The 18,610-nt window shown below is 36.7% G+C and overlaps 1 protein-coding gene across 1 annotated transcript in view; it reads left to right on the top strand.

Moving 5' to 3' along the window:
- Positions 1–18,610, top strand: part of TMC2 (transmembrane channel like 2) — a 62,549-nt gene that overhangs the window by 21,354 nt on the left and 22,585 nt on the right. Inside the window, exons 7-11 of the mRNA XM_012551301.1 lie at positions 136–242; positions 3,767–3,865; positions 7,799–7,941; positions 10,830–10,977; positions 14,252–14,440. Coding sequence (XP_012406755.1) covers positions 136–242; positions 3,767–3,865; positions 7,799–7,941; positions 10,830–10,977; positions 14,252–14,440 — 686 coding nt within the window. The remainder of the gene's footprint in view (positions 1–135; positions 243–3,766; positions 3,866–7,798; positions 7,942–10,829; positions 10,978–14,251; positions 14,441–18,610) is intronic.

Genomic DNA, 18,610 nt, shown 5'->3' with positions numbered 1-18,610 from the left:
TTATTCAAATTGATAACATTCATCTGTGCAAGAGTTTGGGTGGTGGGTATATTTGGTGTTATGTTTTCTTATTGCATAGACCAAGGGATTTCCATTGTTCCTGCTCTTGAATGTTTTTCTTTTCCCTCAACCCAGGTCACTTTGGTTCTTCAGTCGCCTCCTATTTCATTTTCCTCCGATGGATGTATGGAGTGAATCTAGTGCTTTTTGGTTTGATTTTTGGGCTGGTTATAATCCCCGAGGTAAGAATAGAAGTCTCATTATTTGTAAATAATGATCTAAGATTTAGCCTTAGAAAAAATCTTAGATATCATACAGCCCACAACAACCTCCCATCTTATTGATGAGGAAACTGAGGCTTTGAAAGTTAAGTAATTTGTTCAAGGCTATATGGATGAAGGTGATGATGATAGTAGTGGTGGTAATGTTTATATAGCTTTTTTTTTTTTTTTTTTGCTGAGGCAATTGGGGCTAAGTGACTTGCTCAGGGTCACACAGTTAGGAAGTGTTAAGTGTCTGAGGTCAGATTTGAACTCGGGTCCTCCTGAATTCAGAGCTGGTATTCTATCAGTGGATAGGTGGCACAGTGTGCCACCTAACTGCCCCTATTTATTAGGTAACAGTTAGGATTTCGACTCAGATCCCCTAATTTCAAATTCAACTACTTCTCAACATGATAATCCTAAAACAGACGTTTATTAAATTTTCATGACATATGGTAGAATATAGGCTTCTAGAGAGCAAGGACAGTTTTGTCTTTGTATACTCTGTAGGTACTTAATAAATGTTTAATTAATTTAAAAGAATATGCAGTCCATCATACTAGGGGAACAAGCCAAAACGTCTAAGACTCTCTGTTTTCTCATCTGTTAAATTGAGATAATAATATTTGTATTCTCCACCTCACAAGGTGGCTGTGAAGTTCAAATGAGAAAGAGTGGAAAGTATTTTGCGAGTCTTAACACAATATTTAATTGTTAATTGTCATTATTGCTCACATCTCTTGCCTTGTTCCATTCAACCTTTACAACACACCTGAGAGGTGCCCAAAGCAAGTAATATTATTCCCAATTTATGGGTGAAGAAAACAAGGCAAAAATAATTGAATGACTTGCCCTTAGCCTCTTTAATTTGAAATCCAGTCTCTTTTCAACAGAACACCAAGTCCATTAAATGCAGCACACATCCATAATTAGGCTGCTTTGCTTATGCTACTAGCAGTGTCTTATGAATCCAAATGCATTCTTTGAAAGGGCTACAAGATAACGCACTTTCTACATGTAATATTTTCTGCTGATTTACCAATCAACTTTACAATAGCTGGCCAATAATCATTCTGTTATAAATGGCTTAATGAACACACTGGACCTAATTCTACCTTTTGTCATCACCCTTGGGACATGTTGCTGTTTAGCCATTCATTATGGAATTCAAAACCCTCAACACAATGCAAATTAAAATGGATGAGTTAGAAGTGACTGCCAGTGTGTTATAATAGCCCCAGACTGCAAATGCAAGCTCCATTATTTATAAGCCCTTTGTTCTGAACTATACATTAGCTATAAAGCCTACTTACAAATATCTTATTAACTTAGCAGGACTTCTCATCAGCAAGCCTTATAATCAAATGTAACTATTCAATTGAATGCTTCATATATTTATTAAAAGAGATCATTTCCTGACTCAGGGGCAGGATGATTTAAAACCTACGGCTTCTTTATTGAGAACTTGGCTTCAGAATCAGAAAGCTTTGGATTCGAGCCTCATCTCTGCCAAGTATTAGCTGTGTGACCTTAGAGAGATCCTATGAGTCCCTATTACCTTCAGGAAACTCTGAGACTAGACAACAAATGGGCAAAGCAACAGTCATTCTCTTTTGGTAGATGCAATTCTCTATGCAATGGAATCATGAATGCTAAAAGTAAATAAAGACCTACTGTATTATAAAATAAAACAAAAACTTGTGATATTGTAATTATGGATGATAATACTTGCCTGAAATCTCCAAAGAAGGGAATAAAAAAGATTTGTGAACATACTTACTTTCACATCATAGGGGATACTGAAAATTCCTCTGGTAGCCAAAAGAATTGAATTTACTAATCTATCCCAATCCCATCCTATGAGCATTCATTAAATAAAAGTCAAATCCAGGGCTGAAGATGCAAAGACAAGAAAAGAAACAGTCCCTGCCTTCAAAGAGCTTACATTCGATTTGCTAGCAAGAAATAATTTAGGTACCAAAACAAGAATTCATTAAAATTCCAATGACATATATAATTTTCTGCAATTTCTATACATGTCCTGATTTGGGAGGATTTAGAATTGAAAGGGATATAAAAGGATTCTTCTTCACAGAAAGAAATTAGGAGCTGAAGTCAAGAGCTTAGAGGAGTCACCACAAGTCAAATGGAGGGGTCAAAAGTATAATTAAGATGCTAAAAACTTGCTGACTGGCTGACTTCTCAGAAAAAGGAAGAAGTGGAAGTCATTTGCCTCCAAGGATAATAGTGCAATTGATCTACTTATAAGGTTATCCATCTTCCACGAGCCTCCTCAAAATGAGATTCAGAGCTCCCTAAAGAGATACAGTTCAGCAGTCTCTCCAATATGCCGACAGCATAGTATGATGCGAAGGGTGCGAGCAGAGTACTCATCCAGAACATCCTAGATGCCTGAAATTCTGCTTTCAAAGATGTGCTTTGGGGTTTACAAAGTTTTCTGATCTGTACTGACAATGCAAATATGGGCAGTCCACACATATACACACATACACATACAGAGTTGCACAAATATTTCGTTTTTAAGTGAATTGTTGGAACTTTGAAAGCATTTTATAATAGAAGCAATATTTCACAAGGGAGTTAGATTTCTGGGGCACCCACAAAAGCCTATTTAATTTTTATCATGACAAATACTGTTGACAGTGATATTTCATATTTTAAGTTACCTGGTATCTTGGAGGCTATGTCCTGTGTTTCACAATCACAAAGCTACATAGACTGTAAGCATCAGAAGCTGAATTTGAATTCTTTTGTAAGCTTGGATCTTCTTGTATTTCTAGAAGGGATGTCACCTTGCCCCATTATCAGTAAACATCTTTGCAGGTATTTACCTTAGAAAGTAGAAAATAAGGGTAGGAGATAGTTTGCCCAGAATAAGGTCTTGAAAAGAAAGACAGGTATTAGAAGTAGAAGAAATTGAACAGGTAAAAAGAATTCCAAAGCACAGTTAACACACTTCACTATCTCCCCTGGGCTTGTATTGCAATAGTAATATGACTGTAGGTAAATTTTTCATTCTATTTAAACCAGTATGTTGCTCTCTTCAAAGAGAAAAAAAATTTTCAAACCTATATATTCAAAACCAAAATCACTCAGATCCTCAGAGTAATTTTCTGTAAATCACTGTCATTTTGTAACACAAAAATGCTATCACACTGGGGTAATCTCCTGCACAACAGTATTTGAAAATGCAACTAACTGTGGAACTCAATCTACTGGAGGGAGGCTGATAATTTTATGAAAGCTAGTATAGTTGGAAGAAGACACCATTCTGAATATCTATCTGCTCCTTCTACAAATAAATTATCGAGTTTGCTTGGAGAGGTTTTACTAAGACCCATCAGCAAATTCAGTAAACAAAAAAATAATGGAAAATGTATGTTCTCTGTTTTGGCTCAGTAGAAGCTACAGAGAAAGGCACACATATATGTGGAATTGAGATAAAGACAGTGAAATAAAATATTAATCCTTCTCTCAACCAGATTTTAATGGGTATGCCCTATGGAAGTATACCCAGGAAAACTGTACCCCGAGCTGAGGAAGAGAAAGCTATGGATTTTTCAGTTCTTTGGGATTTTGAGGTATGTATAAAATCCATCCATGCACACCATTTTTGACTTGCTGACACTCATGCATTGTATTACTTCTTCACAAAGCCTCCATTTTCCAGTACTAACAGGGAGAGGTTAATGATTTTTGGAAATATGTGTAAATTCAAGCATTAAGTAATTAAAAAGTATGGAATTTAAACAGATAGCTCCATCTTAGACTTGAAAAACTGGAATAAAAAATAAACCAGCATGGAGCAGGAATTCAAATGGGAATCCAATACTTCCTAAATAACCATTAGAAGATGGAAAATGGATTCTAGAAATCATCTCTATATTCTGCACTTCTCCACCCTGACTTCACTTTAGCATCTTGGGCATCCTTTATTCCTCCTTGTTTCTCTAATGGGAAGAAAAGGCTGTTTACAAACTGGTGGTTGATGTGAAACTAAAGGCCCCAAGTCCAATGGCAATATACCAGACCCAATCCAGAAAACTTCAAATGTTAATTAGAGATTTTCCATGTCAATTCTCAGTTATTGCCAAAGACTCTAATCTTCATTCAACAAGCCTAGCATCAAAGTTAATCCATAGTCCGGAAGGTCACATCCAAATATGGGGGGTGGGGGGGAGGACTTGGTGGGAAAAAGAATAGACAGGATGTGAGGCAGTGTCTATAAGAGCCAGTATCTCTAAGGTTTTGGGAGTAAGAGATAAATACAGTTGACCTGGAGCTTTTGGGGATCCCTTCAATTGATCCAAAGAAAACCCCGTGCAGTAGAGGTAGCAAGAACTCAAGAATACCACTAGAAAATGCTGTCCAAACCCAAGATGCTTCTCCCACAAGCTGACTCACTAGGAGAGGGTGATTAGCTGATGGGAATATCCTTTCTCCAAAGTACCACTAAGTTAAAGAATCATCCATAAGTCACTAGAGTCAAAATAATCTAATACAAGTGTTTCCTGCAGAGGGAAGAGAGAGCCCTCTTTCCCCATTTATCCTACACTGGCATCCCATGATAACATCACTTCCTCCCCACTCAACCCCAGGGATTAGAAGCAGAAATTCTCCAGCAGCACGGAGTACCAGCTCTGGAAATAGAAGGACCTGAGTTCAAATCTAACTTCAAACACTTGACACTAGTAGTATGACCCTGAGCAAGTCACTTAACTCAATTGCCTCAGGAAAAAGAAAAAGAAAGGAAAAACAAATGCTCTCAAGAATCAAGAATTGTGTCTTTTGTCTTCTACTCCCAAACCTAAAGTCTAACCTCTGGATGGAATTATTTTATGAAATAGCAGGGATTTCTTGCAATAAAGCAAATACACACAAACCCTCCCATCCAATACTACCCCTAAGGTAAGTGATCAGGCATCCCTAACTGATAGCACGTTTCCAGGACCCTTTTTCCCATAGAATAAGAGGTGATCCAAATTCAGAGCCATTTCTCCTATCCCAGAATAGTTGGCTGTTTTAACCATACACTGACCATACATTCAATGTATATTGGCTGAGATTTGGATGGAATCTAAGAAAAATAATATCTACAGATGCTATGGCATTTTATTTATCAGTGTCCAGACCATAAGGGGAAAAAAGCAGTTTTTGTGAAGCTGCACTAAATTCAAACATTGATACATAATGGAAATATATAAATGAATGGCTTCACATACACACACACACACACACACACACACACACACACACACCTTACTTCTAAATGTAACCCTGTTTCTAATTCTACATTCCAATACCAATTGGGCTTTAAAGAAAAAGAAACAATGCAAAGAGAAGAAACTAAAATAAAAGGAAGGATACGATTATGGAGAGTAGAGGGTAGAAAATGCACACAAGATTCATGATTTAAACATAAAAGGTGGTACTATAAACAAATTAGAAAAACAAGGGATATTCTACTTCTCAGATCTATGGAGAAGAGGGAAATTTATAACCAAAGAAGAACTAGAGAACATTATAAAATGCAAAGTGGATAATTTCAATTATATTAAATAAAAAAAGTTTTGCACAAACAAAACCAATGCAGCCAAGATTAGAAGGGAAGCAGAAAACTGGGAGGAGGGGTAGTTTTTACATCCAAGGGTTCTGATAAAGATTTGGTTTAAAAAAAAAAAGAGAATTGATTCAAATTTATAAGAATACAAGCCATTACTCAATTGATAAATGGTCAAAGGATATGAACAATTTTCAGACAACAAAATTAAAACCATTTTTAGTCATAAGAAAAAATGTTCTAAATCACTATTGGGCAGAGAAATGCAAATTAAGACAACTCTGAGGAACCACTACACACCTTTCAGAGTAGCTTAGATGATGGGAAAAGATAATAATAAACTCTAATCAATTTATTTTGCTCAACTATGGATACTTGTTACAAGAGTCATTTTTTATAATGAGGATACATTTAAAATATTCATAGCTGCTACATTACACTTTTGATTCATTTTGATTGTGAAGTTCAGTAAAAATTCCAAATCTTTATTCAAACAGCAGCCATCTACCAAGAAAATCTCACCATCTATTTCTGGAATTGTTTCTTTGTACCAAAGTAAAAAGCTTTGCATTTATCCTAATTAAAATCCATCATTCTATAACTTTATCTGATTAAGGCATCTTCTAATTCTTCAATCCTATAATTTTCTATAATCATATAGTATGAATTTTAAGAAACTTGTAAGTCACCTGGGAAGAGTGATGGTTTTTTAATGCCTTCATTTTTTAACAGAAATCCATGTATGTGTTTGAGTGTTGTATTTTTTTATTTATTTTAATATACATTGCTTTATGAATTATGTTGAGAGAGAAAAATCAGATTAAAAGGGAAAAACCATGAGAGAGAGAAAAAAACAGAAAAAAGAAGTGAAAATAGCATGTGTTGATTTATATTCAGTTTCCATAGTTCTTTTTCTGGATGCAGATGGCATTTTTTGTCTATAGTCTATTAGTATTGCCTTGGATCACTGAACCACTGAAAAGAACCAAGTCTTTCATAGTTGATCATTGCACATTCTTGCTATTATTGTGTACAATGTATTCTTGCTTCTGCTTGTTTCACTCAGCATCCATTTGTGTAAATCTTTCCAGTCCTTTCTAAAATCAGCTTGTTCATCATTTTTATAGAACAATAATATTCCATTATCTTCACATACCACAATTTGTTCAGCCATTCCCTAATTAATGGGCTACTCATTTTCCAATTCTTTGCTACCACAAATGTGTTACATTTTTGCACATATACATCCTTTTCCCTCTTTTATGATTTCCTTGGGAAACAGACCTAGTAATGGCACTGCTGAGTCAATGAATATGCACAGTTTTATAGCCCTTTAGAAATAGTTCCAAATTGATTGGATCTCCAGAAGAATTGTACCATTTCACAACTCCACCAACAATGTATCCAGTAGATTTTGATAGAGAGCCATCCGCATCCAGAAAAAGGACTGTAGAGACTAAATATGGATAACAACATAGTATTTTCACCTTTTTGCTGTTGTTTGCTTGCTTTTTTGTTCTTTCTCATTTTTTTCCCTTTTTGATCTGATTTTTCTTGTGCAGCGTGATAAGTGTAGAAACATGTATAGAACAATTCCATGTGTTCAACTATATTGGATTACTTGTTGTCCAGAGAAGAGAGTGGGGAGAAGGAAGGGAGAATATTTTGGAATACAAGGTTTTGCAAGGGTAAATGTTGAAAATTTTTAAAAATTCACAGCAGATCTTAAAGTAAGGTAGCTAGAAAAAAAAGAAAGTCCTGCTTCCTTTCCCTTTCTCTACCCTGAGCAATATTTAAAGCAAAAATAAAAGCATAAAATAAAAAGCATCTGGGTTTTCGTACTTCATATATACACATACACACAAATACATATATATATACATGTTACACATTCATTAAACTCAGTGACATAAGTCACCAGAATAGTAAACATTTAACATTTTCTATTCTACAGGGTTACATAAAGTATTCTGCTCTTTTTTATGGCTACTACAATAACCAGAGGACAATTGGATGGCTGAAGTATAGATTGCCAATGGCTTACTTTATGGTGGGGGTCAGTGTGTTTGGTTACAGCCTGATGGTTGTCATTAGATCGTAAGTAGAGTTCTTTGGTTTAAAATCTTTTTGTTTCCTCTATGTTAGCTAGTCCTTCAAGATAAGCTTCCATAGATCACTCACAAACTTCCTATGCAAAGCTCACATGTTTATCCAAAAGACCAATTATACTGGAGCCTCTCTGCCTGCATAACTCATGACACTTATAAGCTGTGTGACTATGGGCAAGACACTTAACCCTTCTCTGTCTCAAATTCCTCATCTGTAAGATAAGGATAATAATAGCACCTACTTCCTTAGACTGTTGTGATCACACACACACACACACACACACACACACACACACTAAGATAATATTTGTAAAGTGGTTGGTAAACCTTAAAGCACTATACAAAGGTTAATTATGGTCAATTGTATTGTCCAGTACTGCACCATGGACAGCTCCCTCTTTCATTCCTCATTTTTTTTACTGGAACAAGGAGGATAGAAAAATCAAATAATCTCTTAAACCTAACATGAAATGCTAGCACAATGTAGGCAGGCCTGGTTTAATATTCTACTTGGATATATCACTAAAAACTAAACTTTCTTCTTGGGTAGGAGAAGGGGAGAGAAAATGGAGGGAAGGAAGAAAAGAAAGAGAGACAGGGAGAACTAAAGAAGGAAGGAAGGAAAGAAAGAAGGAAGAGAGGGAAAGAAGAAGGGAGAGAGGGAGGAAGGAAGGAAGGAAGGAAAAAATGAGGGAGGGAGGGAAAGGAGGGAGGAAGAGAGGGCGAGAAGGAGGAAGGGAGGGAGAGAAGGAGAGAAGAAGAAAGGGAGGAAGAGAGGGAAGAAGGGAGGTAAGGAAGGATGGAGGGAGAAAGGAAGGAAGGAATGGAGAAAGAAAGGAAGGAATGGAGAAAGAAAGAAAGGAAGGAAGGGAGAAAGAAAGGAGGAAAGGAGGGAGGGAGAGAGGAGGGAAGGAGGGAAGAAAGAAAGAAGGAAAGAAAGAAAGCATACTCATCAATTTTTCATTCTCCAACCCTGTCAAATCACCAAATTGGTCCTGGTTATACTCCTCGATTCCTACCAAGAGGCTGATTTTGTTCCATCTTGCCTAAAACATTCCCAAATTCACATGAAGTATTATACTTGTGAGTCAATATTTGCATTTACATGAGAACCCCAAAATGAAAGAGCTTTAGTTTTTGTCATCTATAAAACAAGCATATTATCTCTACTTCCTAACTCAGAGAATTTGAATTTCAAATGAGATCATGGAAATGAACACATTTTGAAAATCATAATGTCCTATATGAAAATAAGGTATTGATATTATTATTTCATATCTTCTCATCTTTTTCAGTAGGATTCAGAAGGAAATAATCTTGGAATCATAATCCTGCAATTCTTTTCTATATAATGTTATGCAAACTGTTATTATTGGTGTAAAATTCTATGATACTAGAAGTGATTAAAAATTAGATTGGACTTGATGGCCTCTAAGGTCCTTAAATGCATAGTAATCGGATCCTAAGAAAATCAAGCTAGAATGAGATAGTGAAGTATCTAATAGTTAACACAGTAATGCTTCAAGTAAATGACAAAAGACAATCTAGATTTATAAAACAGATCTATCTAGTCAGAAAAGGGGAGCTATTACTTCATAGAAGAATTTTTCAAAATACATTAGGATTCCTTTAAGTATCAATATTCTTTAATATTTTATGAGGGGAAACATGATATAGAACAAAGACTGCTAGTGTCAGGAAGATTTGTGTTTAAATTCTACCTCAAGCACTTGCTAGCTGTGTGACTCCAGGCAAGACTTTTGACCTTTCTGAATCTCAATTTTGCCATCTGTAAAATGATGGCACTAATACACCCACTCCACAGAGTAGTGATGATCAAATGAGATAGTGCATGTAAATTATTATGAAAACTTAATGACACTATGGAAATATGAATTATTATTAATACTTTGCAGCTACAGGGAGTAGTGATCCCATATCTATGGGCAATATTCCTATGATACATACCACAATTCCTTTATAGGAGTATATGGTATAGTATATGGATATAGTATATAGAGTATAGTAAATGGATCTTCAGGAGTTGCTATGGACAATAATATTTATCATCTGGTGGCAGTCTTTTGGTGCACATTTATTCAGAGTCTGGGAAATGTGTGCTTGTTTTGTTTACGTTTTGATAACTCACCAAAACTGTTTCCTTTATAATCCTATATATTTTATTTTATGCATTTAAAAATATTCTAAGAATAAGTTCATAAGCCAAAGGAGACCAACACACACACACACACACACACACACACACACACACACACACAAACATACAAACAAATGTCACTGATCTAGGCTAAAGAACAGGCTCATGGTTTATTAATGGGCCCATATTTGAAGCCATTTTTCAGATTGGTGATCTACCAAGTCTTATGGGCTACTGCCATACGCTCTAATAACCCAAAATCATCTTCACATCATGAGACACCAACAGAGGATGGTAATAGTGATTAAACTCACAAATCCAAGTGCAATTTCCATATAATATATATATTATACAAGTAAGGCATCTGATAAAGTCAGAACTCAGTCCTAGTACACATTTGCTGTTTGATCCCAAGAAGGTCTCTAGCTATCTCCATATTTTGAATGATGAAATTAAGAAGGAAAAGGAGTTGCTCCTTTTTAACTTGATAAGCTTCACATTTGGAAATGCTGAAGTCCAGGAGATGAACTCTATACAGAGCATCATCAGCCTTCACCAAGATTCCTGCTTTGCTGGCATTTTATGCTATAGGATTTCTGTCTTCCATATTCTCCAGTTCTTTATAGCCTTGGAGTTTTGCTAGGAGCATGGGCCAGGGGAAATCAATGCAGTTGATCAACTGCATTGACTCTTGGTCCCAAGTAATGTTTCTCTTGCAGCATGGCCAGCAATGCCCAAGAAAACACAGGTGAAGGAAATGGCGACAACTTTACTTTCAGCTTCAAGATGTTTACTAGCTGGGATTACTTGATTGGCAATACAGAGACAGCTGATAATAAATATGCATCTATTACCACCAGCTTCAAGGTAGCCTACTGGGGAGCACTTTTTTCTTGGGGAAATATCCTAGCATTTCAGTATTGGCAGAAATCATCTTGGAAAGAGCTTTGGGAAGAAATTTCCCTAATAACCTTAAGGCATAAATTGTATAAGGTAGAGTTAACCCTGTATTTCAAGCCTTAAGGGGCGGGGGGAGAATTGTTATTGTTGATTAATGAATGAATCTCTTGTTAGCCATTTTTTACCATCATGGAGAATTGATACCTTCCTTTTCTCATTCCTTCTTTCACTATTTCTCCCTCTTTTCTATTTCTCATTTTTATTATATTGTTCATTCTTCTCTGGTCTGTACTTTCAAGTTGGTCCCAGAATGCCCAAACCATTACTTGGTATTTTTGGTAATGGTAAGGGACAAAAGAAGTTCTTGACTACTAAGGAAAGAACCAAGTCACTCAGCAATAAGCAAAAGTGATATTGTCTACTTAGTGCAATTTGAGAGTCATTAGGCAGGAAGCATCTCGGTGGTATAGTGGGTCGAGCACCAGCCCTGAAGTCAGGAAGACCCACGTTCAAATCTGACCTCAGACACTTAACACTGTGACCCTGGGCAAGTCACTTTAAAAAAGAGAGAGAGTTTGTCATTAGGCAAAAACCTTGCTTAAAAATCAGTCCCATCTTTGGATCATAATAAGCACTGGTAAGAAGCAAAGTAGATAGGGTCAAGATTTGAATTCAAATTCAGCCTCAGATGCTTATTAGCTGTTTGGGTAGGTTCCTCATCTGGAAAATAAGTTGGAGAAGAAAATGGCAAAGCACTATAGTAGCTCTGCCATAAAACCCCAAATGGGGTCCAAAGGAGTCAGATCGACTGGAATGACATAACAATAACCAACAATAGAAGAGGGATAGTGGCTATAAAAATATACTGCACAATTATTTCTAAGAATGGTCCTGCCAGGAATCTTCCTGGTCTATCTTCTCCAACTGCTAGAAACACACTTGCTATGGGGGCCAAACAATTATAAAGGAAAAAGCCTATTATTTTTGAAGAATGTCACAAAGCAATGGCTCCTGATTGTCTACTGAATCAAGTCAAAATGTCTGCCCACTTTTCAAAACCTTCAATAACATCAACCCAACACAAATCCCTTGTACCAGACCATTCTCCACCACTTTTCTAAATGTGAAAATCATATTAATTCCCACCTCCATACATCTGCTTTGCTCTTCTGCATCCCCACCTAGTGAAAGGTACGTCAAAGTTCCAATGAATTTTTACTTCCACCAAAACTTTGTCTACTCCCTAGCCTCAGCATGATATCTTTCTCCTCAGAATTCATTTCTGTTTTTATAGTTTCTTTTGACTAATTCATCGAATTGTAGAAGCGAAGCTCCTCAGAGTTGAAAGGGTCTTTGGAGATCATATTGCCCAACATTCTCATTTGACCAATATGGAAAAAAAACTGTAGAAACCAATAAAGGGACTGAGATGTGTCCAAGATCACGTGGTAAGGGACAACATGGAAAGGCACTGGGGTACAGTTAGAGTAAGGAATCCCAGCTCTGACACTTACTGGTTTTGTGACCTTTGGCAAATCCCCTTAACCTCTCCAAGTCTCACTTTCTTCTAACATAAGACTAATCATACCCAGAACTCTAACCTCACAGTGTTGCTGTGGGATTCAAATGATATCATATGTGTAAACTCCCTTACAAACATTAAAGCCTAACATGAAGCTTAGCTGTTTTTATTAATAACAAAGATGAGATTGGGGAGTCTCCTTAATCCCAATGCTATACTGTTCCACTGGAAAAGGCCTGCCAGTCTTGCATTCCCAAATAACTCCACCAGATCTCGGTGGAGATTCTCTCCATATATCCCCCATTGTGCCTTGTATAGTACTTAGCACATATCAGGTGATCAATAAGCACTGTTTGGTTAAAAAGACTCCTCCTTATGCCCATCAATTGAGAAATGGTTAAATAAATTGTGATATGTGATTATGATAGAATTTTACTGTTCCATGGGAAATGATGAGCAGGATGCTCTCTGAAAAAACCTGGAAAGTCCTCTATGAACTCAAAGTGAAATTTACTGTATACAAAGTAATAGCAAAGTTCTGGGATGAGCAGTTGTGAATGGTTTTACTATTCTTAGAAGTGCAATGATCCATGAATACTCTGAAGGCCTTATGATGAAAAATCCTAACCATACCCAGAGAAGGAACTGATGTGTCTGAATATAGATTGAAATGTGTTCTCGTTCTCTCTCTCTCTCTCTCTCTCTCTCTCTCTCTCTCTCTCTCTCTCTCTCTCTCTCTCTCTCTTTTAGTGTGGGAGATCTATGTTTTCTTTTATAACATGACTTTTGTGAAAATGTTTTGTATAACTTCATATGTAATTTCTTAATGGGGACTAGAGATAGGGGAGAAAAACTGGAACTCAAAAGTTTAAAAAAACAAAGGTCAAAAATTGTTTTAAATGTAACTGGGGAAAATATTTTTTAAAATTTTAAAATAAAAAATAAAAAGATCCCCCTCCCAGCTGAGGGAGATAATTTACTAAATAGCTAGATAGTAAATATCTACCAGTACTGCAACTATTTTTAATCCAAAAATAATTAGGAAGTAGTATCCTCAGCACACAAGCTTCATATATTTACATTTAAAACCAAAGACTGACCTGCAAAGTTTATAATTTGACATGAATTTAGCAAGTGTTTGAGCAAATATTAAGTCAGCTCTGTTCTAAGGACATTAGAACAGAGATCATTTTACTTAGGTTCTCAGAATCTAGCAGGGTATCTTGAATATTAGGAGACTGAGGGGGAAAGTGGGATACTGCTCACATGATTTTATCCATTTGAGGAGCTCCCAATATAAAAGCTACCTCCACTTATGCAAATCCACAGCTCAGTCATAACTTATACTCTCAGAAAATTATCTGGATCACTGAGAGGTTGGGGCTAGTTACAGGGCTGACATGCATCACAGATAAGACCTGAACCCTAGTGTTTCTGATTCCAAGGCCAGTCATTCTGCCTCTCATTTTGCCTTTACTAGCTGTCTTATATGTGTTGAGTGGATCACATGCTTCGGGAAAAACAAAAATTTCTAAAGTTCCTGCCCTCAGCGAGTTTGTAGTTTATTATAACTTTTGATGACTGGTCATACCTTCCATTGGAGTCTGAAAGCCAGGCTACAGTTCCAGTTACTCATTCATTATTTTTAATTTAATATTTTTATTAATTTAATATATTTGTTAACCTATATTATTATATATCTACACGCATACATGAAAGGAGTCTATTGTCGATGAACAAGAAAGCAACAAAGAAGAAAATATCCACCTGACCAGATTCCTCCGGGTTTTAGCCAACTTTCTCATCATCTGCTGTTTATGTGGAAGTGGCTATCTCATTTATTTTGTGGTGAAGCGATCCCAAGAATTCTCCAAAATGCAAAATGTCAGCTGGTACGAAAGGAATGAGGTAAGAAGGAAAAGGCTGAATTATCCCTCATATTGTATCAAACAGTACACACAGTGAAATCTGACTGACTTGGGTCAACAGAGATGTGGACAAGAAAAGCCAGTCTAAGAAAGTTTGAACTATAAATTTTTAGACACATTATATGTATATGCATATAGATAAATATGTATATATGTATGTATGTATATATGTGTGTGAATATGTATATATATGTACATGAAATATATATAACATATGGCAAACTGAACTTAGCTTCTGAGCATGACCCGTTAAAAATTCCTTAAAGGATTTTCTTCAATAAACAGATAGGGCTGATTTATAATTAGTGGACCAATTATCTGTAGTTTAAAATGAGTGCTTCCAGAGTATTGGGAAATAATTGGATCTCTGAAATCAATTAAATATTCTTGCTTTTGATCTTATTTGTCATATTAGCTTGCTTAGCAAACTCATTCCTACTATAATTATAAAATCAATTAATAAACCGATTAAGTAATTTTTTTGTGACAGGTAAACTAGGCTCACAACAGCTAGGAGTTGTAATAGATAGAAGCCTAGAGTTAGGAGAACCTGAGTTCAAATCCACCCTCAGACATTCACTAGTCATGTGATCCTTAACCGTTTTTGTCTGTTTCCTCTTCTGTCAAACGATCTGGAGAAAGAAATGGAAAGCCACTCTAGCATTTTTGCCAGGAAAACCTTAAATGGGGTCATGGAGACATTTCTGAAATGATTAAACAACACAAATGAGGTGCTGGGAACTAAAGAAGCAAAATCAGAATAGCCCTGTTCTTGAGGGACTAATATTTGATCACAGAAAAAACAATGTGTATAAGAAAATAAAAGATATAAGAAAATAAAGAATATAAAATATAAGAAATATAGATATAGATATATAGATATAAAAGTATATCTCTAGTAAATACAAGGTGATTTCAGTGGGAAGGAACAAATTAGTTGGAAATTTTTCATGATCCTTAGGGTGCAGCAACAAAGTAAAATAATGATTCTTCCTTAATATCATTTCTATTGATAAAATGATATTATTTTCGGGTAATGAACCATTTAACAGGACAAGGAACTTGCTGGCAAGAGATTTCCTTTCTGGGTCTTCAGTAGCAGGGGCTACAGCCCCTGTAGAAGCAATGTCTTCAGTGGGAGGGATCAGGTTAGTGCTCAGGTAGGAGCTACTTCTTGAGCTGAGCTCTGAAGAAAGTTAGGGCTACTCCAACTGTTTCCCCTGCTGCTCCTCTTCCTGCTTCTGTCCCTATCCCTAGTCTTTCTCCTACTTAGTTAACTCAATACTACTTTGAATTCCCTCTTTCATTAAATGTTCACAATAGCCTAGGAAATAGGTGGTACAAGAAGGTCAGCTTGACCCTGTGTGAATAATCATTGGTAGACCCAGTGTTCAAATTGGCCTTAACCATATTTTGCATTTCCTTCAGAAAAATAGAACCTCCTTGAAAGAAAGGACTATTTAATTTTTAAATTTGCAATCTGTAATACCTCCAGACACACAATAGGCACCTGATAAATTCTCATTGAATCATAATTTTACCAGGGACCATTGGCTGCTTGAAGAAATAAAACAAGTCAAAGAAAATAAATAAATAAATAAATTTAGACGAATAAATGAATGAAAAAAGTACCATGCTAACTACTGAGAATACAAATAGAAAAGTGGGACAATCACATTCTAATGGAGGAGACAACCCATGTAAGGTTTCAGTTACAAATTAGTTGGAAATTTTTCATGATCCTTAGGGTGCAGCAACAAAGTAAAATAATGATTCTTCCTTAATATCATTTCTATTGATAAAATGATATTATTTTCTGGTAATGAACCATTTAACAGGACAAGGAACTTGCTGGCAAGAGATTTCCTTTCTGGGTCTTCAGTAGCAGGGGCTACAGCCCCTGTAGAAGCAATGTCTAAGGCTTCTCAAGGTGATGGAGGGCAGTGTAGGCTGGAAACATGGCCACTGCCAAGACTATTAAGTTCAAGGTCCTGGGCTTTCTCAAGTAGAATTAGTTAGTAAATGGATCAAAGTACACAAGTCATTAGCAAGCTTTTAATTTTGTGCCTAGCAAAGCATATTTTTGTTAGTATCGGAACTCCACCTACTTTGAGGACAAATTTGAGGGAGCTTTCAGTGGCTCTAGGAGAATGAGTGACTTAGTGAGGGTTCCGCAGCTAGAAAATGTCCTACGTGGGCTATGAACTCGCCTCTTCTTCATCAGAAATCTGGCACTCTGGCCATGACACTATACTGACTCAGCTTTGCACATAATGCATGCCAAAAGAATAAATTTCTTCATTCACTAAATGAATGTGTCTATCCTCTATCTTTGTAGAGAAATCTGCCAAAATAAATTAACTTAAAGTTCTGGATCTAAGGACAGACTTAGAAAGGGAAGGGATTAGAACTGAAAGTTGGAAGACAAGTCTAGGAGAAAAAAAAATTAAAGTGAATTAAATGTGGGTCAGTCCTGAAAGCCAAGGAAATACACATGGAAATGAGATAGAGAAAGGGATAAAGGCTGGAAAGTAGAGATTCACTTCTAATTCATTGTGAAAATAAGTAGGACAGACTGTCCTAGCCAAGCTTCCCAAATTCTGTACCTCTCCTCTCCGTCCTTGAAGGTCATTGTCCTTACACACCTGGGCTACAGGCTGGCCCAGGGAGGGTCACTGATACAGTCATCCCAGTTTCGATCCACACAGTCATCATGAAAGGCACAAACTCCACCGGCCTTCGTCCCATTTGCACATCAAGAGTTGCAGAGTCAGGGGCAGCAACATGAGACAGCCACCCAAACAACTCATGCGGGCATTTCCCAAAGGAAACAATAACTAGCAGTGGGGAGAGGGATGGAGCAGGGCTAATTCATCCGGACACAGGCGTGATGACAATTGCCTCATCCTGCCCTATTAGCAAGTTGGAGAGGTGTCAAACTGGATTACTGATGTGACTGTAGAAAGGAGCTCAGGAAAACTCTCCCCAGCATCTGCCGCCACCACTGAAGCCTTGCTCCCATCTGTATTATTAACAGAAAATAATTTCCAACACAGCAAGAGGAATCATGTTGCTATACACAGAAAGGAATCATAGGTGCCTTGATTACATGAAATGATGAAATAGTTTCTTCTAATTGAGGGCTGCTCCCACTGACTTGACACTCACTGCTTTTAAGAATGGGGGAGCCAAAATAAAAGGGACAATGCATAGAGCTAAGAGCACAATATTCCAACAGACTACATTTTTCATTCATCCATCCATTCATTCACTAAGGGTCTACAATAATCAGAACACTGCATATAGCTTTTGAGCTGAAGGAGACCTTTAAGGTCATCTGGACCAACCCCCGTCACTTTAGAGAGAAGGCTAAAGTTGAGAAGTATTTAGCAGTAATCCTGGGAATTGAACCCCAGTCCTTTGGCTCCCCAATCCAGCATTATAGAGTAAATCAAGGGTGAAGGAAGGTTTGAAATAAATGAGCCATTCTAGACCACTGCCTTTACTCTTGTGGTTCCTACAAACACAAATCAATCAATCAATAAACATTTATTAAATGCCTACTAAGTGCCAAACATTGGGGTAACCACTGAAATACAAAAAAAAAGAAGCAAAGGATAGTCCCTGTTCTCCAGAAGCTTACAATCTAATAGACAACCTCTAACAAATTCTCATGAGGTAGCTTGGTGATGGAGTAAATAAAGACTGGAATTTGCATCATGAAGACTCGAATGTAAATCCTGCCTCAGGTTCTCACCAGCTGCGTGAACCTGGACCTGTCATTTAGCACCCTAGCCCAGGGTTGTGGAGAGAAGCAGATAAGTGATAGAAAGTGATTTGCAAACCTTAAAGCACTATTCTGCTGGCTGCAAGATATTATTATGATTTTAATAATGATACCAAGTCAACAGGTTAGGATTTCCAGAATTTCCATTTCTCCATCTCCAAAGAGATAAAAATTCAGGTTGTCTCATGAGCCAAATATCCCTGCGATCAAGCAAATAAGTAACTAAACAATACTAAATGGTTACTATCTGACACCAATATCAGAGAAGGCTAGAATAGCCCCTTATGAAGTATGTTATCACTGTGAGATGATAAAAGTAATAAACACAAGCCCCTCCTGGAGAGGACAATGCATAATCAAATG

Source organism: Sarcophilus harrisii, chromosome 5 (genome assembly GCF_902635505.1).
Source record: "Sarcophilus harrisii chromosome 5, mSarHar1.11, whole genome shotgun sequence".
NCBI classification, from domain to species: domain Eukaryota; kingdom Metazoa; phylum Chordata; class Mammalia; order Dasyuromorphia; family Dasyuridae; genus Sarcophilus; species Sarcophilus harrisii.
This window is presented reverse-complemented; position numbering and strand designations above follow the sequence as displayed.